General features: G+C 37.9%; 3 protein-coding genes across 3 annotated transcripts in view; 2 read left to right on the forward strand and 1 right to left on the reverse strand.

Annotated features, from left to right (window-relative positions):
• Positions 1–26,957, forward strand: part of LOC123548725 (RNA cytosine-C(5)-methyltransferase NSUN2-like) — a 71,590-nt gene that overhangs the window by 17,386 nt on the left and 27,247 nt on the right. Inside the window, exons 11-15 of the mRNA XM_053546078.1 lie at positions 187–314; positions 3,775–3,851; positions 4,360–4,487; positions 6,726–6,823; positions 12,090–12,302. Of these exons, the coding sequence (XP_053402053.1) occupies positions 187–314; positions 3,775–3,851; positions 4,360–4,487; positions 6,726–6,823; positions 12,090–12,302 (644 nt within the window). The remainder of the gene's footprint in view (positions 1–186; positions 315–3,774; positions 3,852–4,359; positions 4,488–6,725; positions 6,824–12,089; positions 12,303–26,957) is intronic.
• The window catches only part of LOC123533418 (uncharacterized), a 283,937-nt gene continuing 273,234 nt past the window's right edge, over positions 16,255–26,957 (forward strand). Inside the window, exon 1 of the mRNA XM_053546852.1 lies at positions 16,255–18,266. The gene's annotated coding sequence lies outside the window, so the exon portion shown is untranslated. The remainder of the gene's footprint in view (positions 18,267–26,957) is intronic.
• Positions 18,274–22,962, reverse strand: LOC123548726 (uncharacterized). Its single transcript, XM_045336232.2, has 2 exons — positions 22,831–22,962; positions 18,274–21,797 (listed from the first exon to the last, which is right to left on the reverse strand). Exon 2 carries the CDS (start codon positions 21,794–21,796, stop codon positions 19,646–19,648), a length of 2,151 nt encoding a protein of 716 aa, XP_045192167.2. The 5' UTR covers position 21,797; positions 22,831–22,962; the 3' UTR covers positions 18,274–19,645.

Genomic DNA, 26,957 nt, shown 5'->3' on the forward strand with positions numbered 1-26,957 from the left:
GTGTTTATATCCTCATGGGATATTTCCTGTGTATAGACATGAATTTTCCACTTCTTGTTTAACTTGCTGCTGTAGCAAAAAGTGCTAAAACTATCATATGTTTAAATTTGAATTTTTTTAGTTTGGACCAATCCTAGTTGCTCTAAAGAATTGTTGTTTAGTATGTCCAATATTGTTGATTTACAGAATACAGAAGAAAGTGTTGCAGCGAGGATTGGAGTTGCTGGCTGTTGGTGGACGTCTTGTATATTCAACCTGTTCACTTAACCCTATCGAAGATGAAGCTGTCATTTTAACACTAATAAAGCAGTGTAGTATGTACTTTCTATTTTTTGACATAATATTTTCCATTTTACTTTATTATTATGTCTCCCCCAGGAGACATTTTGTTTTTGCCCTGTCCGTCCTTCCGTCCGTCCGTACGTACGTCACACTTCATTTCCGAGCAATAACTGGAGAACCATTTGACCTAGAACCTTCAAACTTCATAGGGTTGTAGGGCTGCTGGAGTAGACGACCCCTATTGTTTTTGGGGTCACTCCTTCAAAGGTGAAGGTCACAGGGGCCCGAACATTGAAAACCATTTCCGATCAATAACTAGAGAACCACTTGACCCAGAATGTTGAAACTTCATAGGATGATTGTACATGCAAAGTAGGTGACCCCTATCGATTTTGGGGTCACTCCATTAAAGGTCAAGGTCACAGGGGCCCGAACATTGAAAACCATTTCCGGTCAGTAACTTGAGAACCACATGACCCAGAATGTTGAAACTTCATAGGATGATTGGTCATGAAGAGTAGATGACCCCTATTGATTTTGGGGTCACTCTGTCAAAGGTCAAGGTCACAGGGGCCTGAACATGGAAAACCATTTCCGATCAATAACTTGAGAACCACTTGACCCAGAATGTTGAAACTTCATAGGATGATTGGTCATGAAGAAAAGATGACCCCTATTGATTTTGGGGTCACTGTGTCAAAGGTCAAGGTCACAGGGGCCTGAACATGGAAAACCATTTCCGATCAATAACTAGAGAACCACTTGACCCAGAATGTTGAAACTTCATAGGATGATTGTACATGCAGAGTAGATGACCCCTATCGATTTTGGGGTCACTCCATTAAAGGTCAAGGTCACAGGGGCCTGAACATTGAAAACCATTTCCGGCCAGTAACTTGAGAACCACTTGACCCAGAATGTTGAAACTTAATAGGATGATTGGTCATGCAGAGTAGATGACCCCTATTGATTTTGGGGTCACTCTGTCAAAGGTCAAGGTCACAGGGGCCTGAACATTGAAAACCATTTCCGGTCAGTAACTTGAGAACCATGTGACCCAGAATGATGAAATTTCATAGGATGATTGGTCATACAGAGTAGATGACCCCTAATGATTTTAGGGTCACTCCATTAAAGGTCAAGGCCACAGGGGCCTGAACATTGAAAACCATTTCCGATCAATAACTTGAGAACCTCTCGACCCAGAATGTTGAAACTTCATATGATGATTGTTCATGCAGAGTAAATGACCCCTAATGATTTTGGGGTCACTCTGTTAAAGGTCAAGGTCACAGGGGCCTGAACATTGATAACCAGTTCTGATCAATAACTTGAGAACCTCTCGACCCAGAATGTTGAAACTTCATAGGATGATTGAACATGCAGAGTAGATGACCCCTATTGTTTTTGGGGTCACTCCGTTAAAGGTCAAGGTCACAGGGGCCTGAACATTGATAACCAGTTCCGATCAATAACTTGAGAACCACTTGACCCAGAATGTTGAAACTTCATAGGATGATTGAACATGCAGAGTAGATGACCCCTATTGATTTTGGGGTCAGTCTATTAAAGGTCAAGGCCACAGTGGCCTGTTCATGTAAAATCATTTTTTGGAAATAACTTGAGAACCACTTGACCTACAATGTTGAAACTTAATAGGATGATTGGACTTGCAGAGTAGATGACCCCTATTTATTTTGAGGTCACTTGATCAAAGGTCAAGGTCACAGAAGCCTGAACAGTGACTTGAGAACCACTAGGCCAAGAGTGTTGAAATTTAGCGGGATGATTGGACATGCCAAGTAGGTGATCCCTATTGCAGCCAACCATCAGTGTCTCTTTGACTTTTGCTCCTGACCCCTATTGACTTCTTGCCTATAGGACTTTGCATTGGGGGAGACATGCGCTTTTTTACAAAAGCATTTTCTAGTTGACCATTGTGGAAACTGAAAACGTTATTGTACCCCCTGACAACAAAGTTGTAAGGAGGGGTATACTGGTTTCAGGTTGTCTGTCTGTCTGTCTGTCTGTCCGTAGACGCAATCTTGTGCGCACCATCTTTCCTTATCCCCTTGACAGAATTTAATGAAACTTCACACAAGTGATCAGTACCAACAGTAGTTGTGCATTGGGCATGCTAGGTTCTTTTAGAAAATAAATTTGCAGAGTTATGGGACTTTGTTTTTTTGTTACTATACTATATACATAGACACAATCTTGTGCGCACCATCTCTCCTCATCCCCTTGACACAGTTTAATGAAACTTCACACAAGTGATCAGTACTAACAGTAGTTGTGCATGGGGCATGTTAGGTTCTTTTAGAAAAAAAATTTGCAGAGTTATGGGACTTTGTTTTTTTGTTACTATACTATATACATAGACACAATCTTGTGCGCACCATCTCTCCTCATCCCCTTGACACAATTTAATGAAACTTCACACCAGTGATCAGTACTAACAGTAGTTGTGCATGGGGCATGTTAGGTTCTTTCAGAAAAAAAAAATTGCAGAGTTATGGGACTTTGTTTTTTTGTAACTATACTATATACATAGACACAATCTTGTGCGCACCATCTCTCCTCATCCCCTTGACACAATTTAATGAAACTTCACACAAGTGATCAGTACTGACAGTAGTTGTGCATGGGGCATGTTAGGTTCTTTCAGAAAAAAAATTGCAGAGTTATGGGACTTTGTTTTTTTGTTACTATACTATATACATAGACACAATCTTGTGCACACCATCTCTCCTCATCCCCTTGACACAATTTAATGAAACTTCACACAAGTGATCAGTAACAACAGTAGTTGTGCATGGGGCATGTTAGGTTCTTTCAGAAAAAAAAATTTGCAGAGTTATGGGACTTTGTTTTTTTGTTACTATACTATATACATAGACACAATCTTGTGCGCACCATCTCTCCTCATCCCCTTGACACAATTTAATAAAACTTCACACAAGTGATCAGTAACAACAGTAGTTGTGCATGGGGCATATTAGGTTCTTTCAGCGACAAAAATTGCAGAGTTATGGGACTTTGTTTCTTGTTAACATACTATGTACATACAGTCTGCATATGCAATCTTGTGCGTGCCTAATCTACCAAACCCTTGCACACAATTTAATGAAACTTCACACACGTGATCAGTACCAACCCTAGTTGTGCATGGTGCATGTTACATTCTTTTAGATAAATATAAACTTTGTTTTTTGTTACTATACTGTATACATACAGTCTATATACATACAGTCCACATAATTATGCAATCTTGTGTGCGTCAAATTGCAATGTACTGTGTCAGTGCATGCGGGGGGTACATTCATCACCTTTAGTGATAGCTCTAGTTAAGACCTAGATTTTCTCAGTTTAAAACTCTTCCATCTAGTGTGCATGGCATCTTTTCATGTTTATATGTTGAAAATACATTTGTTCGTTGTTTGGATACAGTATTGTCACAGAGGTTCCAAGTATTGTTTTATCTTTCCCTAGAGGGATCTGTTGAACTGGTGGACGTGAGTGACAAATTACCTGGACTGAAATACAGTAAAGGAACGTACTCGTGGAAGGTATAACAATTTTACTGTATATATTGAAAAACTAAATATAACTACAAAATTTCCATTGCAGTTGTAAAATAAAATAATCTCAGTTAATAAGCAGGCTATGTTTTTGGTCCCATGCAACTGCCCTATAGATAAGAGATGTGAACATAGTTGAGAGTTTACTTTGCGTACCTACCTTCATCTCTGTCACCTGTTACGGACTGAATTGAGGGGCCTCAGTGACCAAGCGGTTAAAGTCGTTAACTTCAAATCACTTTGCTTTGACCGATATGGGCTTGAGCCTTGCTTGGGGTGCTGAACACTTCATGTGAGGCAGCTATTCATCTGGCTTATGGAAGGTCGGGGTTTCATCCCAGGTGTCTGTCTGTAATGAAATAATGCACGGAGGGGTATCTGGGGTCTTCTTCCACCATCAAAAGCTGGATGTACTATAATTGTGTTAGTCTGACGTTAAACAAAACAAAACAAATCAAGCAGACTGAATAAGTAATGCTTCTGTTTTTCATTACAGATAATGACAAAGAAGGGTGAATGGTATGAGACGGAGGAGCAAGCTCCGGACCAGTTTAGGAATAGTTGGGATAGCACCATGTATCCACCTATCATCACAGAGGCGCAGGATGCTAAACTTGAGAGATGGTAACAAAGGTTTTATTTTTACATTTACTTTTTATTCAAACTTTGAATTTCCCAGTTGTAACCATAAAATTGATAAATAAGTAGAATGGCAAGTTAAAAGGACATAGAACATAATCTCATTTTTGACTGTGGGTGAGAGGTTATCAGGGTGACGCTAATGGCTTCCATTTTGAAATTCAAGTAAATTCAGATGTTAAAAATGGGACATGGATTCTGGATGATAACTCATCAAAGGCCCGATTTAAATAATATTTGGTACACAGGTGTAACATCAGAAAATACAGATCAGGTTCGAATATGGGGTCAGTAGGTCAGAGGTCAAGGTCACAGTGACCCTGAACAGTTAAACGGTTTCCAGATGATAACTTGAGAACCCTTAGGCCTAGGATTATAAATTTTAGTATGCAGGTAAAACATCATGAAATGCAGGTCAGGTTCGACTTTGAGGTCTGTAGGTCAAAATTCAAGGTCACAGTGACCCTGAACAGTTAAACGGTTTCCAGATGATAACTTGAGAACCCTTAGGCCTAGGATCATAAATTTTAGTATGCAGGTGAAACATCATGAAATGCAGGTCAGGTTCGACTTTGAGATCTGTAGGTCAAAGGTCAAGGTCACAGTGACTCGGAACAGTTAAATGGTTTCCGGATGATAACTTGAGAATGCTTTGGCCTAGGATCATAAATTTTGGTACACAGGTGTAACATCATAAAATACAGGTCAAGATCTACTTTGAGGTCAGTAGGTCAAAGGTAAAGGTCACAGTGACTTGGAACAGTTAAATGGTTTTCTGATGATAACTTGAGAATGCTTAGGCCTAGGATCATAACTTTTGGTACACAGGTGTAACATCATGAAATATAGGTCAAGTTATACTTTGAGGTTAGTAGGTCAAAGGTCAAGGTCACAGTGACTCGGAACAGTTAAATGGTTTCCAGATGATAACTTGAGAATGCTTGGGCCTAGGATCATGAAAATTGATAGGGAGGTTGGTTATGACCAGCAGATGACCCCTAATGATTTTGGGAACGTTTGGGACTAGGATCAGGAAACTTAATCAGGAGGTTGGTCATGTCAAGCAGATGACTCGTATTGATTTCGAGTTCCAAAAGTCAAAGGTCATTTACACATTTTATGGACAATAACTTGAGAAACTTCATAGGGAGGTTGATCATGACTAGCAGATGACCTCTATTGATTTGAGGTCAGTAGGGCAAAGGTCAAGCAAGTTCAGCTTTGACATTGGCTTAGTTCTGTGACAAGGCCATATTGGGGGGCATAATTCGTCACTCCTGTGACAACTCTAGTTTTGAGACATTATTTGGTGGATTTTAAATTATCAAATAAATTGATTATTTTGTTTATTTGGATTTTAATGAAGTGATTTGATGAAACCTTAAAATACATGTAAATTATTGTCCCACAAATATTAATGCTCTTGGTGAAGCAGAAATTTTTATTAATTATGTTAAGCAGAATTATTTGTTTAACAGCATACACTGTAGTTTAGATAACCTCCAGATTTACAGAGGAACTTAACATATTGTAACAAGCGTCTCCATTTAGCACTGCGTAATGCGTTGTAATGGTCAATAATTTCGTTGTGAAAGTCCATAGTTATATTGAGAAGGTCCATAATTACATTGGGAAGGTCCATAGTTACATTGTGAAAGTTCATAGTTACATTGGGAAGGTCCATAGTTACATTGGGAAGGTCCATAGTTACATTGTGAAAGTTCATACTTACATTGGGAAGGTCCATAGTTACATTGGGAAAGTCCATAGTTATATTGGGAAGGTCCATAATTACATTGGGAAGGTCCGTAGTTACATTGTGAAAGTTCATAGTTACATTGGGAAGGTCCATAGTTACATTTGGAAAGTCCATAGTTATATTGGGAAGGTCCATAGTTACATTGGGAAGGTCCATAGTTACATTGTGAAAGTCCATAGTTACATTGGGAAGGTCCATAGTTACATTGGGAAGGTCCATAGTTACATTGTAAAAGTCCATAGTTACATTGGGAAGGTCCATAGTTACATTGGGAAAGTCCATAGTTATATTGGGAAGGTCCATAGTTACATTGGGAAGGTCCATAGTTACATTGTGAAGGTCCATAGTTACATTGGGAAGGGCCATTCTTATGTTGTGAAGGTCCATAGTTACATTGGTGAGGTCCATAGTTACATTGGGAAGGGCCATACTTGTGTTGTATTATCGTGTAATTTTTCTTACAGTATTAGAGTGTTGCCCCATCAACAGAATACTGGAGCATTCTTCATAGCTGTGATAGAGAAAACACAGGAGTTACCGTGGTCATCAGGTAGAACGCAGAGTAAGTATCATGTTATCATAATACAAGGAAATACTACTCACTGGAGGGTCATTGACACAAACACAAACAAACAGGCTTGCTGAAGCGTCAGTGACTTAAGCACCAGAACTTCCACAAGGAATGAATGTAATCTTTGTTATTTTCCTTATATTTTCTATTTAGATCACACTCGATCTAAACTCATTTTGCTTGTCCCTGTATGACCTTGGGCAATAGGTGTTTTACTACAGTTTGATAGTGCTTGTACTGTGAAATCATTAATTTTTGTGGGGGACTAATTTTCATGGATTTCGTGGTTGAGTCTGTCCACAAAATGTAATCCCAACGAACAGTTAAAATTCCAATTCATTTTGTTTTGTTCAAAAGTTGAAATCCAGGAATTTATATCCCCACGAAATCGCCGTTTTGACCAATACCATGAAATTTAATGCCCATGAAATTAAGTATTTCAGATTAACTTTACTTAGCTTACATCTAATAACCATGCTAAAGGATGTAGAATTCTTTCATGAATCATTTGCTCCTCACTTCTTCTTAGTGTTCATGCTTGTGTCATCACCTGAATTGCAGATGCATGAAAAATTGCCCAGGTGTGCACCTATAGTCTTCCTCCACCAGACTGAGTATGAATTTGAAAGCCTCCATCAGACCTTAATTGTTTCAATGTAACTAGGTCATGTGAAGAAGTTGTCCAGCTTGCTAGCACAAGGTCTTTGGTTCCATGAAGGTGTCGACGTATGCCAGAAATACCTGGAGGGGCACCTAAGGTCTTTTTACACGATAAAAGCTCAAAATAGGGCTATTCTAGTTTGACAGATTTTGCATCTGTGACTGAAACCAGAAAAAAATCTTTTCCTGGAGAATATTTTAACCAATAGCCATAAATGCCATCATGTTTTTATGCTTCCCAAAGAGGAAGCATATAGTTGCCTCTTCATCCTTCCCTCTGTACTGCAATTCTTGTCCTGAGTATTTTTCAGCAAACTATAATTGGAATTTAGTGAAATCATATGAATGTTAACTACCAAGAGGAGAAGTGATATTGCCTTCATCTATGTTGGATGATATTTTTATATTTTTGCCCTGTTCATCTGTTGGTACGTTACACTTCATTTTTGATCAATAACTAGAGAACCATTTGACCTAGAATCTTCAAACTTCATAGGGTGGCAGGGCTTATGGAGTAGATGACCCCTATTGCTTTTTATGCCCCCGAAGGGAGGCATATAGTTTTTGAACCGTCTGTCTGTCTGTCGGTCTGTCAGTCTGTCGGTCTGTCCGCATTTTTCGTGTCCAGTCCATATCTTTGTCATTGATAGATGGATTTTCAAATAACTTGGCATGAATGTGTACCACAGTAAGACGACGTGTCGCGTGCAAGACCCATGTCCGTAGCTGAAAGGTCAAGGTCACACTTAGACATTAAAGGATAGTGCATTGATGGGCGTGTCCGGTCCATATCTTTGTCATCGATAGATGGATTTTCAAATAACTTGGCATGAATGTGTACCACAGTAAGACGACGTGTCGCGCGCAAGACCCAGGTCCGTAGCTCAAAGGTCAAGGTCACACTTAGACATTAAGGGATAGTGCATTGATGGGCGTGTCCGGTCCATATCTTTGTCATCGATAGATGGATTTTCAAATAACTTGGCATGAATGTGTACCACAGTAAGATGACCTGTCGCGCGCAAGACCCAGGTCCGTAGCTCAAAGGTCAAGGTCACACTTAGACATTAAGGGATAGTGCATTAATGGGCGTGTCCGGTCCATATCTTTGTCATCGATAGATGGATTTTCAAATAACTTGGCATGAATGTGTACCACAGTAAGACGACTTGTCGTGCGCAAGACCCAGGTCCGTAGCTCAAAGGTCAAGGACACACTTAGACATTAAGGGATAGTGCATTGATGGGCGTGTCCGGTCCATATCTTTGTCATTCATGCATGGATTTTAAAATAACTAAGCATGAATGTGTGACACAGTAAGACAACGTGTTGCGCGCAAGACCCAGATCCGTAGGTCAAAGGTCCTAAACTCTAACATTGGCCATAACTATTCATTTAAAGTGCCATCGGGGGCATGTGTCATCCTATGGAGACAGCTCTTGTTTTTTTTGCCCTGTCCGTCCATAAGTCACACTTCATTACTCATCAATAAATGGAGAACCATTTGACCAAGAATCTTCAAACGTCATAGGGTGGCAGGCCTTATGGAGTAGACAACTCCTGTTGCTTTTGGGGTCACTCCATCAAAGGTCAAGATCACAGGGGCCTGAACATGGAAATCATTTCTGATCAATAACTTGAGAACCTCTTGACCCAGAATGTTGAAACTTTATAGGATGATTGGTCATGCAGAGTAAATGACCCCTATTGATTTTGGGGTCACTCTATTAAAGGCCAAGGTCACAGTGGCCGGAACATGGAAAACCATTTCCAGTCAGTAACTCCAGAACCACTTGACCCAGAATGTTGAACGAAATAGAGTGATTGGATATGCAGAGTAGATGACTCTTGTTGATTTTGGGATCACTGCATTAAAGGTCAAGGTCACAGGGGCCTGAACATGGAAAACTGTTTTCGGTCAGTAACCTGAAAACCACCTGACCCAGAATGTTGAAACTTTATAGGATGATTGGTCATGCAGAGGAGATGACCCCTTTCAATTTTAGGGTCATTCTCTTAAAGATCAAGGTCACAGGGGTCTGAACATAGAAAACAATTTCATGTCAGTAACTTGAGAACCACTTGACCCAGAATGTTGAAACTTCATAGGATGATTAGACTATGATGAAGACTAGAATTTGAGGTGGGTAGGGGGGGGGGTGCACTCCATCAAAGGTCAAGGTCACAGGGGGCTGAACATAGAAATCATGATAACTTGACCCAGAACTTAATAAATAGGATGATTGGTCATGCAGAGTAGATGAACCCTATTGATTTTTGGGTCACTTTGTTAAAGGTCAAAGTCACAGGGGCCTCAACATGAAAAACAATTTCCGATCAATAACTTGAGAACCACTGGACCCAGAATGTTGAAACTTAATAGGATGATTGGACATACAGAGTAGATGGCTCCTAATGATTTTGACTTTCGCTGTTCTCCCCTATTGACTTCTTGCATATACGACAATGCATTTGGGGAGACAGGAACTTTTTTACAAAAGCATCTTCTAGTTCACTGAGTTATTGCCCTTTGATTATTCAGCATTTGTTTACTATAGCAGCATGTCTTGTTCGCAGTATTTTTCAGCAACTACTGAATGGAATTCATTGAAACTTCACAAGAAGCTTAACTGTTAATGGGAATTACACAGTTTATCTTGGGTGTTCTGTTGGATTGATTTGAATTATTGCCCTTTGAATATTAAATGTTAATAAACCTACGAACCATTTCTTGCATGGAATATTCCTCAACAACCACAACATGGGATTCATTGAAACTTGAAAGGCAGCTCCCCTACCAAGAGGAGATGTTCATATTGTTTCATGTTCCAGTCGGATAATTTTTCACTGACTTATTGTCTTTTGATTATTCAATATTAGTGGTTTATTATAATAGTACACTGGGACCCCGTTGTAACGCTGTTGTCGCGGGTTGATGGTATCAGCGGTAAATGCATTACCCCACCCACCGGTAATGTATTAGACGTATTTTGGATGCTGTTTTATGTTAATAAGAAATAAGAATCATATAAACGGAACATTTATTTACCTTAAATGCTACTGAAAAATAAAAGAATTATAACGCTGTGTCATTTTCTCATTTTGTCGTGATTCTAAAAGAAAGTTAGAATTGTGTATCCCAGAAGTAATCATATATAATGCTGTGTGAGGAGTGCGCGGTCGTGAGAATTACATATGCAATGCAATTGCACTGGGGGTTTATGTAACTAAAAGAGAAAAAAACGCGGACAGTCTTAAAAAACAATTAATTTTGAAAACATGAAGAAAATCGATAAATAAGATAGAAAATTGTTAAATCACTGTCGTTAATATTCGATATTAAAAAGGGAGAACATACTCAATATGGCTTTCAGTGCGTCGAATCTTCGAAAATTCCGATGAACTAAGAAAGATGATTACGAAAAACGGCTGCATTTTATTACAAAACTGAGCCTGTTGTTCGATTTTTTTTCACTCAAGTGTTCATGTCATCTGCTTAATTGGTGCAAACTTAAACGATTTGATAGTTGACTGACCAATTTTACACGCTTGTTATGCAAACAATCTAATTTTGACACGGTACTGATTGCCTAATTGTCACATGTCTACATGTATTCAAACTTTAACAAAGGCGATATGCAAACAAGTAAGCTAGCAGACAATTACTGATTTTTGACACAGATGTTCTGGCAAAGGTGTTAAAGTACAAAGTATACAGGTACATGTAGTTTTAACGCTGGTTATGATCAAATTAAATAACGTCCGCAGACTCGTTTTTTTTGTTGTTTTTTTTACCCCCGAAAATTCCAGAGCCAAGAACCTACTGCGTTATAATGAATACCGCGGTATATCGAGTAACGTTATAACGGGTTTCGAGTGTAGTAGTATTTCTTGTTCGAAGTATTCCTCAGCAACCACTGGAAGGAATTCATTGAAAATTCATAGGATTCTACACTCTGAAGAGGAAATGTGCATATTGTCTTCATGTTCTGGAGGGATAACCTTTCTCTGGGCAATTGATTTTACACTGAGTTATTGCCCTTTGATTATTCAACATTAGTAATCTGTAATGTCAATCTTATAAAAGAGTATTGCTCAGCAACCCTTGGCTGACATTCAGCCAAACTTCATAGGAAGCTTCACTCCCGAGAGGAGATGCAGATAATTTTGTATACATTTCTTAGCAACCACCTTCTGGAGTTCTATAAAATTTCTTTGGAAGCCTCGCTGCTAGGTATTTAACAGGTCAATAAATTCCACTTTTGTTCTTTTAATATGCAATAATTATATTTAAGGGAGCATCCATTGGTTTTACCAATATTTTCTTATTATATATATAGTACTAAACTGCCTGTTTTGAATAGATCAAAGACACAGTGATCATGAAACTATTTTTTTTTTCTTGTCAAAAATTTATGATAGTTGGACTGCAGTAATTAACTTAATAGAATGAATTTTATTGAATTTTAAGACAATTGATTGCATAGATTGTTTTTCTGATTAATATGTTGAAAAGATTTGTGGTATGGAAGATTCATAGGATTATCACCTGATAATTTAATTGACAGTCTTTTAGAAAATAGTTCTTGTTTTCTAGGGAGAGCTGACCCCATTATTAACCCAAGGAATCGACTAGATGAGTCGGAGAAGAAGATAGCAGGGTCAGAACATTTTTCATTTGGAGTGAGGAGCGCAGGTGGACTTTACACATACGCCAGGTGCAATCTGTGTAATGCTAAACTACAGGGCAAGAGTGATTATAACAGTCATGTACAGGGCAAGAAACATCAGAAAGAACTAGAGATTAGAAGTAAGTGGTATGGCTGTCTGTCAAAGTTACAAATCCCCATTTTAAAGCAACACGGAGCTTTGAAGGAATGAAATATAAAATAAGATTCTTAATTCCATTTACAGATCTAGGATTTTTCAGGACCAGTTTCATAATTTCCCTGTATTGCTGTAGTAAAAATGGAGATTTCAGGCTAGAGAATGTAGATTTTCAGGTTTTTGATTTTTGACTACATCTTAGGCCTGATTTTATTTCAGCTTTTTTTTTTAAAGGAAATGAAACAAAGTACTATACGATTTATCTTTATTTTTCAATAATAATAATTGTAACAAACATTAGAACATATGATAATCCATGCAATATTACAATGTATATCAAGTTCAGCCAGTAACAATATTAAAATAAATTTGAAGAATTAAATTAACTAATAAATAGGGCAGGAAAGTTGAATAGTAGGACTGGAGTGCCAAAGCAATTGTCTTTCATCCTACTAAAGCCAGCTAGTACCGTAAAAACTCGAATATATGACGCAGTTTTTTTACGATTTTTTTCATTTTCTCAAAGAGATGCGTAATATATACCAAGGTAGAGCTTCAAACATTTTTTCCAGCTTGAAAACACAAAAATATCGGAGAAAATCAGACAATTTTGTCAACTGTCATGTGTTTACATTTTGGGCTGTGCTTTTTTAACCTCCTCTTGAAGAGCGTTTTATTGGGTGGGTCTAAAAACACGTACGGAACAGAACCTCTGGTGATATATGGTAAAGTTGATTTTATTTGTGAGTTTAAATTTTTTGTATTTGTAAATTTAATTAATAAGTATCGTACATATCCAGAACACCGGATAATGTGTCAGTTTAATAATTAGGCAAAATACAAAATTTCGCGGTTCTGGGTTGTAGGTGTTTGATCATATAAATCATTATCTTTCAAGGATGCTCAAATAAATTGCAATTAAAACAGATTGTTTGTTGTTTCTTTATTTCCAGCAAATTAATACTGATCAATACAGCAGCTCGTACATTGTTAAACAATTAACCGTGATTTTCTCGTTTGATGTGCCCATAATTATGAGATGTTTGTTCGCACGTCTGTTAAAGTGTACTAAGGTGTTGACAGCTTGAGAAAGTTCTCAAATACTTTAGAAAGAATTTGTCTGTCAGTTACTGTCACTGTTGTCTGTAACCGATTATGCAGCAATGCGATTTTCACGAGAAATCGTTTTTAGCTCACCTGTCACAAAGTGACAAGGTGAGCTTTTGTGATCGCGTGGCGTCCATCGTCCATGTGTGCGTGCGTGCGTAAACTTTTGCTTGTGACCACTCTAGAGGTCACATTTTTCATGGGATCTTTATGAAAGTTGGTCAGAATGTTCATCTTGATGATATCTAGGTCAAGTTCGAAACTGGGTCACATGCGGTCAAAAACTAGGTCAGTAGATCTAAAAATAGAAAAACCTTGTGACCTCTCTAGAGGCCATATTTTTCATGAGATCTTCATGAAAATTGGTCGGAATGTTCACCTTGATGATATCTAGGTCAAGTTTGAAGCTGGGTCATGTGGGATCAAAAACTAGGTCTGTAGGTCTAAAAATAGAAAAACCTTGTGACCTCTCTAGAGGCCATATTTTTCAATGGATCTTCATGAAAATTGGTCAGAATGTTCATCTTGATGATATCAAGGTCAAGTTCGAAACTTGGTCACGTGGGTTCAAAAACTAGGTCAGTAGATCTAAAAATAGAAAAACCTTGTGGTGTCTATAGAGGCCATATTTTTCATGAGATCTTCATGAAAATTGGTCAGAATGTTCACCTTGATGATATCTAGGTCAAGTTCGAAACTGGGTCACGTGGGGTCAAAAACTAGGTCAGTAGGTCTAAAAATAGAAAAACCTTGTGACCTCTCTAGAGGTCATATTTTTCAATGGATCTTCATGAAAATTGGTCAGAATGTTCATCTTGATGATATCTAGGTCAAGTTTAAAACTGGGTCATGTGTGATCAAAAACTAGGTCAGTAGGTCTGAAAATAGAAAAACTTTGTGACTTCTCTAGAGGCCATATTTTTCATGGGATCTTTATGAAAATTGGTCAGAATGTTCACCTGGATGATATCTAGGTCAGGTTCGAAACTGGGTCACGTGCGGTCAAAAACTAGGTCAGTAGATTTAAAAATAGAAAAACATTGTGACCTCTCTAGAGGCCATATTTTTCAAGAGATCTTCATGAAAATTGGTCAGAATGTTCGTCTTTATGATATCTAGGTCAAGTTCGAAACTTGGTCACGTGCGGTCAAAAACTAGGTCAGTAGGTTTAAAAATAGAAAAACCTTGTGGTGTCTCTAGAGGCCATATTTCTCAATGGATCTTCATGAAAATTGGTGAGAATGTTCAGCTTGATGATATCTAGGTCAGATTCGTAACTGGGTCATGTGCGATCAAAAACTAGGTCAGTAGGTCGAAAAATAGAAAAATCTTATGACCTCTCTAGAGGCCATATTTTTCATGAGATCTTCATGAAAATTGGTGAGAATGTTCATCTTGATGATATCTAGGTCAAATTTAAAAGTGGGTCACGTGCCTTCTAAAACTAGGTCATTAGGTCAAATAATAGAAAAACCTTGTGACCTCTCTAGAGGTCATATTTTTCAATGGGTCTTCAAGAAAATTGGTCAGAATTTTTTATCTTGATTATATCTAGGTCACATGTGCTCAAAAACTAGGTGACTATGTCAAATAATAGAAATAACGACGTCATACTCAGTTCAACACTGGGTCATGTGGGGATAGGTGAGCGATTCAGGACCATCATGGTCCTCTTGTTACGCATGCCGCTAATGGCCGATTTCGACTTTGTAAACAACATTTTCGACTGATTTTTTGGTGCGTGATATATTCCAATGTAAGCATTTTTCCCAAGATTTTGATACAAGATTGGGGGTGCGTAATATACATACTAGCGTGATATATTCGAGTTTTTACGGTATTTTAACTCAAAGGACAAAACCCTTACACACAACATGACTTGAACCCGATCAAGTCAGAAACTTGGCAAGTGCAACTGTTAACTAAGCAAGCTAGGATTGACAGCATATCCACCTTTTGTTTTAAATTGAAGACTGGACATGAGTGACCAGAGATAGTCCCAAACGGTGCATGCTTGGTGGGGTTAATAGCTAGACTGCCTGAAATTGTTTGAAATATAGAATGTGGAAAATAAGGGACAGTACATTGCACCAGACTTTAAATTACCAGAACTTGAACCAGTTTGGCTACTTTCAAGAGTTAAAAACCCCGAATCCCGAACAAAGGTTTCAAAATCATTAATAGACCTACCCGCAACAGAATGCTGCTGTTTCTAACTATATCCACTCTTGGATGCTTCTGACTACGTGCAATGACCCGTGGGTTCACAGAAGATGAAGAGTCAGTCTGACATCACAAATATTCTTGTAATGTAACTGAATGACAGCAGTATGTTTGTCAATCATATATTTGCATTCCAACCAACAGAACCCTGTAACTGTTGTCTTAGCTCAAAGGCAGAATGGAGTCTTCTAAGTGCACTATGAAACATGGCAAGATCAATTCAATTACTATGGACCCCTGCATTATAGCAACTGAACTGTCAGTCAGAATGTTTGTCCATCTTTAATAACCCAGATTGCCTACAGCTCACATTAATGACCAGATTTAGTTCCTACTCACACTCAGCAATTCTAAAATGTTGTGGCAAGACCTACAAAATGACCTTTACCGTAGATACCCATGTATAATGCGCACCCATGTATAATGCGCACCCCCCATTTTAGCCCAAAATCCTGAGAAAAGAAACATTTTTATTCAATTTTGAGGTGGATGGAAAACGAAAGTAGAGTTTACATCGACACCGGTAATTAATTTTATCTCCGCGGCAGAGAGCAGCATGGGTCTCGCGGTACTATCGATTTTCGTTTTCCCGAAAATAAAACCAGTAAAATATTTTATAGTTTTGTTTTACCTTTTTAGCTCACCTGTCACAAAGTGACAAGGTGAGCTTTTGTGATCGCGTGGCGTCCGTCGTCCGTCCGTCCGTGCGTTCGTGCGTAAACTTTTGCTTGTGACCACTCTAGAGGTCACATTTTTCATGGGATCTTTATGAAAGTTGGTCAGAATGTTCATCTTGATGATATCTAGGTCAAGTTCGAAACTGGGTCACGTGCTGTCAAAAACTAGATCAGTAGGTCTAAAAATAGAAAAACCTTGTGACCTCTATAGAGGCCATATTTTTCATGAGATCTTCATGAAAATTGGTCAGAATGTTCACCTTGATGATATCTAGGTCAAGTTTGAAACTGGGTCATGTGCCGTCAAAAACTAGGTCAGTAGGTCTAAAAATAGAAAAACCTTGTGACCTCTCTAGAGGCCATATTTCTCAATAGATCTTCATGAAAATTAGTCAGAATGTTCACCTTGATGATATCTAGGTCAAGTTCGAAACTGGGTCACATGCCATCAAAAACTAGGTCAGTAGGTCTAAAAATAGAAAAGCCTTGTGACCTCTCTAGAGGCCATATTTCTCAATGGATCTTCATGAAAATTGGTCAGAATGTTCACCTTGATGACATCTAGGTCAAGGTGGAAATTGGGTCATGTGGGGTCAAAAACTAGGTCAGTAGGTCTAAAAATAGAAAAACCTTGTGATCTCTTTAGAGGCCATATTTCTCAATGGATCTTCATGAAAATTGGTCAGAATGTTCACCTTGATGATATCTAGGACAAGTTTGAAACTGGGTCACGTGCGGTCAAAAACTAGGTCAGTAGGTCTAAAAATAGAAAAACCTTGTGACCTCTCTAGAGGCCATATTTCTCAATGGATCTTCATGAAAATTGGTGAGAATGTTCACCTTGATGATATCTAGGTAAGGTTTGAAACTGGGTTACGTGCGGTCAAAAACTAGGTCAGTAGGTCGAAAAATAGAAAAACCTTGTGACGTCTCTAGAGGCCATGTTTCTCAATGGATCTTCATGAAAATTGATCAGAATGTTCCTCTTGATGATATCTAGGCCAAGTTCGAAACTGGGTCACGTGCGGTCAAAAACTAGGTCAGTAGGTCGAAAAATAGAAAAACCTTGTGACCTCTCTAGAGGCCATATTTTTCATGAGATCTTCATGAAAATTGGTGAGAATGCTCACCTTGATGATATCTAGGTCAGATTCAGAAGTGGGTCACGTGCCTTCAAAAACTAGGTCATTAGGTCAAATAATAGTAAAACCTTGTGACCTCTCTAGAGGTCATATTTTTCAATGGATCTTCATGAAAATTGGTCAGAATTTTTTATCTTGATGATATCTAGGTCACATGTGCTCAAAAACTAGGTCACTATGTCAAATGATAGAAATAACGACGTCGTACTCAGTTCAACACTGGGTCATATGGGGATAGGTGAGCGATTCAGGACCATCATGGTCCTCTTGTTTAATTAACTATTTTGAATAAATAAATAGCAGCTGATTCAATATTTCGGAATGGTATCTTTCAAAATGACATGAGCTTCTCAATTCAAACTGATAACAAAAGGTGTGATAGTCTTTTTGTCACGATCAAATAGCCAGTAATTACCGGCAATTAATGTGTCACCTCGTGTCAATTATGTTGTTCACAGTTTGATCTCGGTTAAAGATAATTCTCGATCTTTAATTAGTATCATAATTTTTGTGATTTATTAACATTTCTTTCATCAAAATACTTTTAAATTTATATGGAATTAATTTTGTTTGAAAGAAAAATAAACCATTCGATCTTTTACGGAACGTAACGGCAATCTTAGACATTAGCGGTGATAGTAAGCGCGGGGAGTAATTTCCCTTTACCAAAATGGCGAACATCGGTAACAAACTTGTTTTGAAGTTGGAAAATTGTCTATACCTGTGTATTATGCGCACCCACGATTCGGGGGTGGTCCCGGGGGTAAAAAAACTGAGCATTATACATGGGTATCTACGGTATATTAATGACCTTAACCCACATTTATGACCTTCATCTGAAAATTGATAAAGCTGTTGTTTGTAAGCAAGTGTTATGTGGAAGGGTCTCAAATAGGCAAGCACACTGTCATTAGACAGCTTTTGTTTGTGAATGGTGTACATTTCAACACACAACTTTTTTTCATGATTGACCTTAGGTAGATCTGTATGTTTGATAAACCGTAACTGATGGTGTAATGTCATTTGTCTGGAGAACGTAGAATAAAGGCTGGATTCGGCATACCAAAATGAAAATCATTAATGAGCTGCACCATGAGAAAATCAGCATAGTGCATTTGAATAGCATGGATCCAGACCAGCCTACACATTCATGCAGTCTGGTAAAGATCCATACCGTTTGCTTTCAAACCCTATTTCAATTAGAGAAACCGTTAGTGAACAGTATGGATCCTGACCAGACTGCACGGATGCTGGTCGCAAATGCATTATGTTGGTTTTCTCATGGTGCAGCTCAATTTTTATTGATTAATGGAAACCTGTGAGAAAATTGATTACAATGGCACTGTTACTGTCTTTTTAAAGAGTAGGATATTAAAACATCTGACACATTAAATAATTCACAAATGCCTCAATAGCTTAGTGGAAGAGCGTCTGCTTCGAGTGCGGGAGGTCTTTTGTTTGATTTCCCGCCACGTCATACCAAAGATGTGAAAAATGGTACCAGTAGCTTCCTTACTTGGGGCTCAGCATTAAAAGGGGAACTGATCGCTTCTCTCATACCCTCACTGAGATGGATTCCATCAGGAATGAGGTGTTGAGAGTGAATAATATTCCTTCACAATCAACCTAAAATAAGTTATGTATAAACCAAAATAATGTCTTAAAATTTGCATGAAATGTGCGGTTCACTTTAGTCATGGTCAGATATCGCTAAAATAAGCACACGGACCTATACATTTTATTTCACCACTTTTTTGGTCATGTGTTTATTTACAAGTGTTAGAAGTTTCATTAAAATCTACATTGTAGAAAAATTTCTGTTCGGGAAAATGTTATGAAAGTTGTGATTTTCCAATAGACTTCCATTAAGAAAAATTGCATGAGGTCAAAAATTTTCAAATCAGTAGCAAAAGATCAAGCACACAATCCCATCTTTTTTATTTGCTGAATTTCCTAAATATATTCTGAAGTTTTAAAAACTCCCAAGTTTAATCAAATTCTACATTGCAGAAAAAATTTCAATCAGAGCATGCAGAACTACCTTAGACATTAAGTCCTTTACAATGCTTGTATATTACTTGACTGTATGAATAACAGATTATTTTATAGAGTGTTTTTATAGCAACATACTGTATCTTTATGCAGATAAGCACGTTGCATGCAATACCCGGTTCATTTCAGTTCAGTGCAGGTCCCTGCATGTTGACTACTTCATAAAGAAGTCTACAGATAAGAAAGTTTGCAGCATTGTTTCTTGCTCTGATATTCAGAGATATCATATAGCATCGTAAAGCATCAGCATGACGGTTTTCCTGTTCCATACACTGTCCTAGTAAGTTCAGTGCTGTTTCCTTGTGACCTAGGTTTTGTTCTGTTTCAATGGTAGTGACAAGATTTGCAAGAGCACATTGTTGGTCTGCCACTCTCTGAAATGAGCCGTAAGTCTTGTACTGTAGAAAGTACAGGTAAGGGAGAGAATCTACGACTGCCCAGTCCAGCCAGTAGTCAACCATTTCATTCCTTTCAAGCCTTTCCTCTTGTGTAGACCTAAACATTTCATACTGTAGCTCTTCAGGAACACAGCAAATTTCGCACTGCAGAAATCTAACACAAAATGCTGTAGTATGTTGTATCACTTCTTCATTTCCAGTGTTACATTTATGCTTAAATCCTTGCCTTAGGTAATACTTGGGATGCTCATAACATGTACATTCAGGTTCAACAGTATTCAGATCATACTTTTCCTCAGTATTCCTCAGAACAAACTCTGCTCTTTCCATATCTCCTACACAGTATAATGCTGATGCAAGTTTCAATCTACCAGATGCCACGTCTGAGTTCAAACCAACTGAAAACAAGTCGAGGGCTTCTGGAGATATACTGCGAGTAGTGTAAATGTTGTGAGATGCTATCACAGATCCTAGGGAAGATGAAAGCAGAGGTGCTAGAAGCCTTACTGCAGATTTTCTCAAACTATTTAAACCCATTTCTCTGTTGTACATTCTAGTTAGTGTTAACATATAGTCTGATAATCTTACATGCACCATTGCATTTCCATTATGCTGTATTTCTTCCAAAAGACCCTTGTGATTGATACTTACTGAATTCGCAATATCAAGTAGCTGCTCTGCTGAAATGTGGGCATTTATTTGGGCTGGCGTTAGGTAATACTGTAAAGCTTCACCCATGTTCATTTTCACCTGCAGTCTCCTACCAAGGTTATCAGTGAGAATCTCCAGCAATGCACGACCTTCACCTTGTAAGATATTTTTAAGGATTTCAACAATTTCATGTTTGTTATGAGGAGAAATTCTTCCAGCCATCAGGTTGTTTTCAGGTATTACAAAATGAGGACAGTTTTCTTTCCTAACAAAGTTCTGTAATACTGTAAGACAGCACATCAAACATGCAAGTAAATTGGATTTCACCCAGTTATTTGAATGTGTATTCTGTATACAATGAAATAAAACAGTTTTGCACATAAAACTTGAAAGGACACCATCACACTGAGGATTTATAAATGTTTTAAGAATCATCTTCATCAGAATGTAACATCTTAATTGTGTGATGTTTAAACTGAACATGAGACATCTTTCAGCCTGGGAAGTAGATATTCTCCATTCAAGTTCCTCATTCCGGCCATTTTTACTGCTCACTGGTACAGCAAAACATCCTGTAGTCTCACAATATCTCTTCATGTCTTCCGTAGGCCATCTACCTATGCCTTGTTGTAATAACCATGGCCGGGCTTCTACAGGCCATGATTTACAGTGGTATGCTGGAACAAAATCTTCATCATAATAACCTGGCCTTCCTTGTAATGATTCAGCAGGACCATTTATTACTTGTCCTGCTGCTGCAGTATCTCTCAATAATCTGTTCTTCAGCAGCACTTTACCTCTGCTTACTGTAAACTCTCTGTTAGGTAAATGATCAAGTAAAGCAGTAGGAAGAGGAAGAGGCTCATCCTTACTCAGACATTGTAGTAGACAGTAACCTGGTGATGTGGTCTCATCCTGGATCATCAGTAGATTGTTCCTGCCAGGTTGCCACTCACTCCAGTCCTGTATCAAATTAAACTCATTGAGGCTAATGAGTGTATCAGTGTCTGAATGAAGTCCTAATGTTGTAGACCCTTCAGACTGGCTACCAAAATGAAAGGTGGAAATGTTCTTGCCCTGCAATCTGGCTGTACTAGTGTTCATAGTTTCCATCAACAAGAACATCCTCCTCGTCTTCAGAATCAATATCTCATTGACACCAATATCATTGAATACCTCTGACAGTTTCAGTGATACAGTACGGTAATAATCAGGATCTTGAGACATTCTGGAAATGTAAAGAGCAAAATATTGTTAGGCCGTCCAACTGATCTAAACACGATTAGTAACATGAAACTTGTACATGTATATTTTTGACCGCATAGAACCAGAAGTTACATCAACGATTTCGTCCTGCGTATTTTATGTCAGACCTAAACATGGTATTAATCTATAGCCCTACATGTTCTTGACCAATCTATATCGGTGATTCGCTTGGAATATTGTTATTTAGAAAGATATGCAAGAAATACTTCACTTATATCGGTCTTTCGCTCCGCGACATTTGTTTACTTCCGGTTGCTCCGGTGTCACCGCATGTTTCATGTAACGTCATTTTCGATTGGATAGTAGCTATCTCCACGTACGTCACATACCGTTCACGTACCGTTGTTGTATGCGGAGCTGTGCTAAAACTATAAAAGGCCTGTTTTTCGGCTCCTCATTTGTCAATCTTTCCTCCACCCCGAAGACAGTATCCCCTATGTTAAATGCCTAAAAATCGGCTCCACAAATATTAATTTATCCTGACATAAGCACACTGTATCAGAGTCATAGAACAGTAACTTCTGGAGATATGTGGAATTTATGAATACTTTGTAAACTACTGAATATTTTACCATGGAACTGCTGGAACTTTATATCCGAATAAAAGATGTGTGACTGAACATTGATTTTGCCTTTTTGCTAGAGATATAGGTACTCTTCCATCAGTCTTTCTCCGAACCCAACTCAACAACTGTTCCCGGTCCTAGGGTGGAACAATATCGATGCTTTTATCATCATTAAATCTATTTTTGTTTTAATGAAATATCAGAGCTGCTGAGAAATTTTGGTATTATGAAATATCTTGTCTATTTAGATTCTGTATCTTTGTACTTTCTGGTGCTGTATGATGTTTACCACTGGTAATAGGATAGGATGACTCTTTTAATGAAAGAAACTTTTCTATTAATATGGTCTAATAAGTATTACATTTCGGCTGTAAAGACATAAATGTACTTATTTTGTTAAAGAAGAAGTGCCAGCTATGACCAACTCACCTTGAAATTAATTTGTTGTTAAAATGTTATTGTATTTGCTGTCTATTTTTCTGTCTTTAAAGACATATTATGTTAATTACTTTTAATCTACTTTCTGTTTCAGTTTTGTTAGGAAATTTTGTTAAAATTTACTTCCTCTTTTGGTTTTATTCAACTAAGAGAGATAATTCATTCACTTAGTAAGATAAGAGACACTGCTGATTATTTCCCCTGACAGTATAGAGCTTGAGAAATAACCAGAGTTAAGTGCCCCTTTAAACCTTTCCTTGCAAAATTCCAATAAAAAACTTGTCTATCTTTCAATTTGAGCAATGAAAGGGGTGCTTACCAAAATGATACTGACTGAATGATGAATAGTGTAGACCTTGATCACATATGTACAGGCTGAATATGATCTACACTATTGCAAAGGAAGAATCAATCATGTCCAGAATAATTAGGGTCAAGTTTAAAAAAAATGAAATCTGGAAAATAGATCTTTCGGAAGCACCGAGAACAAGGCAAACAGTGAAAATTGCAGACTCGGTTGGATTGAGTCTGTTCATGAGCAGTAATGGAAAATGCAACACTGCCCACGTCCTCTAGCACTGGCTTAAGCAGTATTCAATCTTGAAATCAATCATCCCGAAGAACAAGAAAATATAACAACACAGATGTTTAAGTCAGGCATCAGGAACCATTAAGTCTGGAACAAATTCTTAGCTGAGAAAGAGTTTAAGTAATAATTTGATAAAATTATTTCAAAATATATGACGAACATTTAACTACAATCTAAACTGTACTAACTGTCACATCTGATCAGCGGTCACCTTAGTTAAATGGCCACTTTCAAGTCCTCCTGTGAATTTTCGTTCTTAAGAAGTCTTTAATAAGTAGCCACCTGACTTCCCAGCCAGCAGCCAGTAATTTACGTCACAATTAGTCATTAATCCTTTGTTTGTGTAAGGCCGTCACAAAGCCCCCGTATAATCTACTTATCATCTATAATATTTAGCTCAACTGATTTTTAGCTCACCTGAGCACGAAGTGCTCAAAGGTGAGCTTTAGTGATCGCCCTGTGTCCGTCGTCGTCCGTTCGCTGTCGTCAACAATTTGACTGTTAACACTCTAGAGGTCACATTTTTGGCCCAATCTTAATGAAACTTGGTCAGAATGTTACCCTCAATAAAATCTTGGACGAGTTCGATATTGGGTCATCTGGGGTCAAAAACTAGGTCAACAGGTCAAATCAAAGGTAAAGCTTGTTAACACTCTAGAGGTCACAATTTTGGCCCAATCTTTATGAAACTTGGTCAGAATGTTACCCTCAATAAAATCTTGGATGAGTTCAATATTGGGTCACCTGGGGTCAAAAACCAGGTCACCAGGTCAAATCAAAGGAAAAGCTTGTTAACACTCTAGAGGTCACAATTTTGGCCCAATCTTAATGAAACTTGGTCAGAATGTTACCCTGAATAAAATCTTGGACAAGTTCGATATTGGGTCATCTGGGGTCAAAAACTAGGTCACCAGGTCAAATCAAAGGAAAAGCTTGTTAACACTCTAGAGGTCACATTTTTGGCCCAATCTTAATGAAACTTGGTCAGAATGTTACCCTTAATAAAATCTTGGACGAGTTCGATATTGGTTTATCTGGGTTCAGAAACTAGGTCACCAGGTCAAATCAAAGGAAAAGCTTGTTAACACTGTAGAAACCGCATTTATGTCTGTATCTTCATGAATCTTGGTCAGATTGTTAATATTGATGATCATAAGGTCCAGTTTGAATCTGGGTCATGTACGATAAAAAACTAGGTCACCAAGCCAAATCAAAGGAAAAGCTAGTTTACACTGTAGAGGCCACATTTATGACCATATCTTAATGAAACTTGGTCAAAATGTTAATTTTAATGATCTATAGCTCAAATCTGGGTTAGGTGGGGTCAAAAACTAGGTCACTAGGTCATATCAATGGAAAAGCTTGTTAACACTCTAGAGGCCACATTTATGACTATATCTTCATGAAACTTAGTCAGAATGTTAAACTTGATGATCTTTAGGATAATTTTGAATCTGGGTCATGTCGGGTCAAAAACTAGGTCACCAGGTCAAATCAAAGGAAAAGCTAATTAACACTGTATAGAGGCCACATTTATGACCATATCTTAATGAAACTTGGTCAGAATGTTAATCTTTATGATCTTTAGGTCAAGTTTAAATCTGGGTCAGATGGGGTCAAAAGGTCACTAGGTCATATCAAAGGAAAAGCTTGTTAACACTCTAGAGGCCACATTTATGACTATATCTTCATGAAACTTAGTCAGAATGTTAAACTTGATGATCTTTAGGTCAAGTTCGAATCTGGGTCATGTCGGGTCAAAAACTAGGTCACGGGTGTCAAATCAAAGGAATAGCTAGTTAACACTTTAGAGGCCACATTTATGACCTTATCGTAATGAAACTTGGTCAGAATGTTAATCTAGATGATCTATAGGTCAAGTTTAAATCTGGGTCAGGTGTGTTAAAAAACTAGGTCACTAGGTCAAATCAAAGGAAAAGCTTGTTAACAGTCTAGAGGCCACATTTATGACTGTATCTTCATGAAACTTAATCAGAACGTTAATCTTGATGATCTTTAGGTCAAGTTTATATCTGGGTCATGTGAGGGGCAAAACCTAGGTCACCGGGTCAAATCAAAGGAAAAGCTAGTTAACACTTTAGAGGCTACATTTATGACCATATCTTAATGAAACTTGGTCAGAATGTTGATCTCGATGATCTTTAGGTCAATAGGTCAGGTGAGCGATACAGGGCCTTCATGGCCCTCTTGTTTGAAAAAAAAAAATGATGAGTTAATGTCATCACTTGATTGGTGTCTGCGTCGGCGTTGCCTGGTTAAGTTTTATGTTTAGGTCAGCTTTTCTCCAAAACTATCAAAGCTATTGCTTTGAAACTTGGAACACTTGTTCACCATCATAAGCTGACCCTGCACAGCAAGAAACATAACTTCATCCTGCTTTTTGCAAGATTCATGGCCCCTTTTGGATTTAGAAAATATCAGTTTTCTTGGTTGAGTATTATGTTTAAGTCAGCTTTTTTCATAAACTATGAAAGCTATTGCTTTAAAAGTTGCAACAGTTTTTCACCATCATTAGTGGATGCTGTACATCAAGAAACATAACTCTGTCCTGCTTTTTGCAAGAATGATGGCCCTTTTTAGACTTACAAAATCATGGGTAGGACAATATTTCTGTTATACAAAAAAAAATCAGATGAGTGTCAGAACCCGCAAGGCGGTGCTCTTGTTTTTTTCACGTCAAGTTAATCGTCCAGTTTGCACCTTGATAACCTCCATGTGTGTTTCTCAATCAGCTGTTAAGTAAGCTCCATCTACTCTTCTCATTGCCTAATTGATAGTTTTAAGTCTTTCAGATTTAAAGTTCAAAGGAAGTGTTTTTATGCACGTCATTTCAGAGTCCAAACAGGCATATAATGTTTGAAGGATATTTCCATTTCTTGTGTACTCAGCTCCTCCTACAATATCTGCTGAATTCAAATGAAACTTACAATGCATCATTAACCTTTAGCATGCTAGATAAATTGTGGTCTGCTGGAAATGTCGTCTGCTGAAATTGTAAAGTTCATTCAATTTGCTCCAAAATTGGAAGAAATATTGTCAGAGTAGCAAACATCTTGGAACCTGATCAGACGCCGATTTAATCGGCGTCTGATCTGGTTCCAAGCTGTTTGCAAAGGCTGTTAAATTCGCCTGCAGCAGGCTAAGGGTTAACATGAAGTGAACAAGAATATTTTTTTTGGACTTCCATATCCAATATTTGTAGATCTGCTGAGCACAAAGTGCTCATAAAGTGCTCATAGTTAGCTTTTAGGATTGTTGGAAGTTTGTCGTCCATCGTTTTCCTTAATTGCTTTAAAAACATATCCTACTCAACCACTAAGACAATTTCAGCCAAACTTCACAGAAATGTCCCTTTGGTAGTCAAATATAGATTATCCATGCAGGAGACTTTAAAAGTCTTCTCAGATACTGCTGGCCCATGTTCAAAATATTTTCTTTTAAAAAAACTTCCCTTGGAAAACCATCTACCAAATTAATCCAAATCATTCTGTTTCCTTAAAATGGGGCA

The sequence above is a fragment of the Mercenaria mercenaria genome, chromosome 6, assembly GCF_021730395.1.
Source record: "Mercenaria mercenaria strain notata chromosome 6, MADL_Memer_1, whole genome shotgun sequence".
NCBI lineage: Eukaryota > Metazoa > Mollusca > Bivalvia > Venerida > Veneridae > Mercenaria > Mercenaria mercenaria.

Excerpts from the sequence above, each read along its gene's own strand:
- LOC123548726 (XM_045336232.2), bottom strand. The coding sequence starts at position 21,796 with ATGTCTCAAGATCCTGATTATTACCGTACTGTATCACTGAAACTGTCA.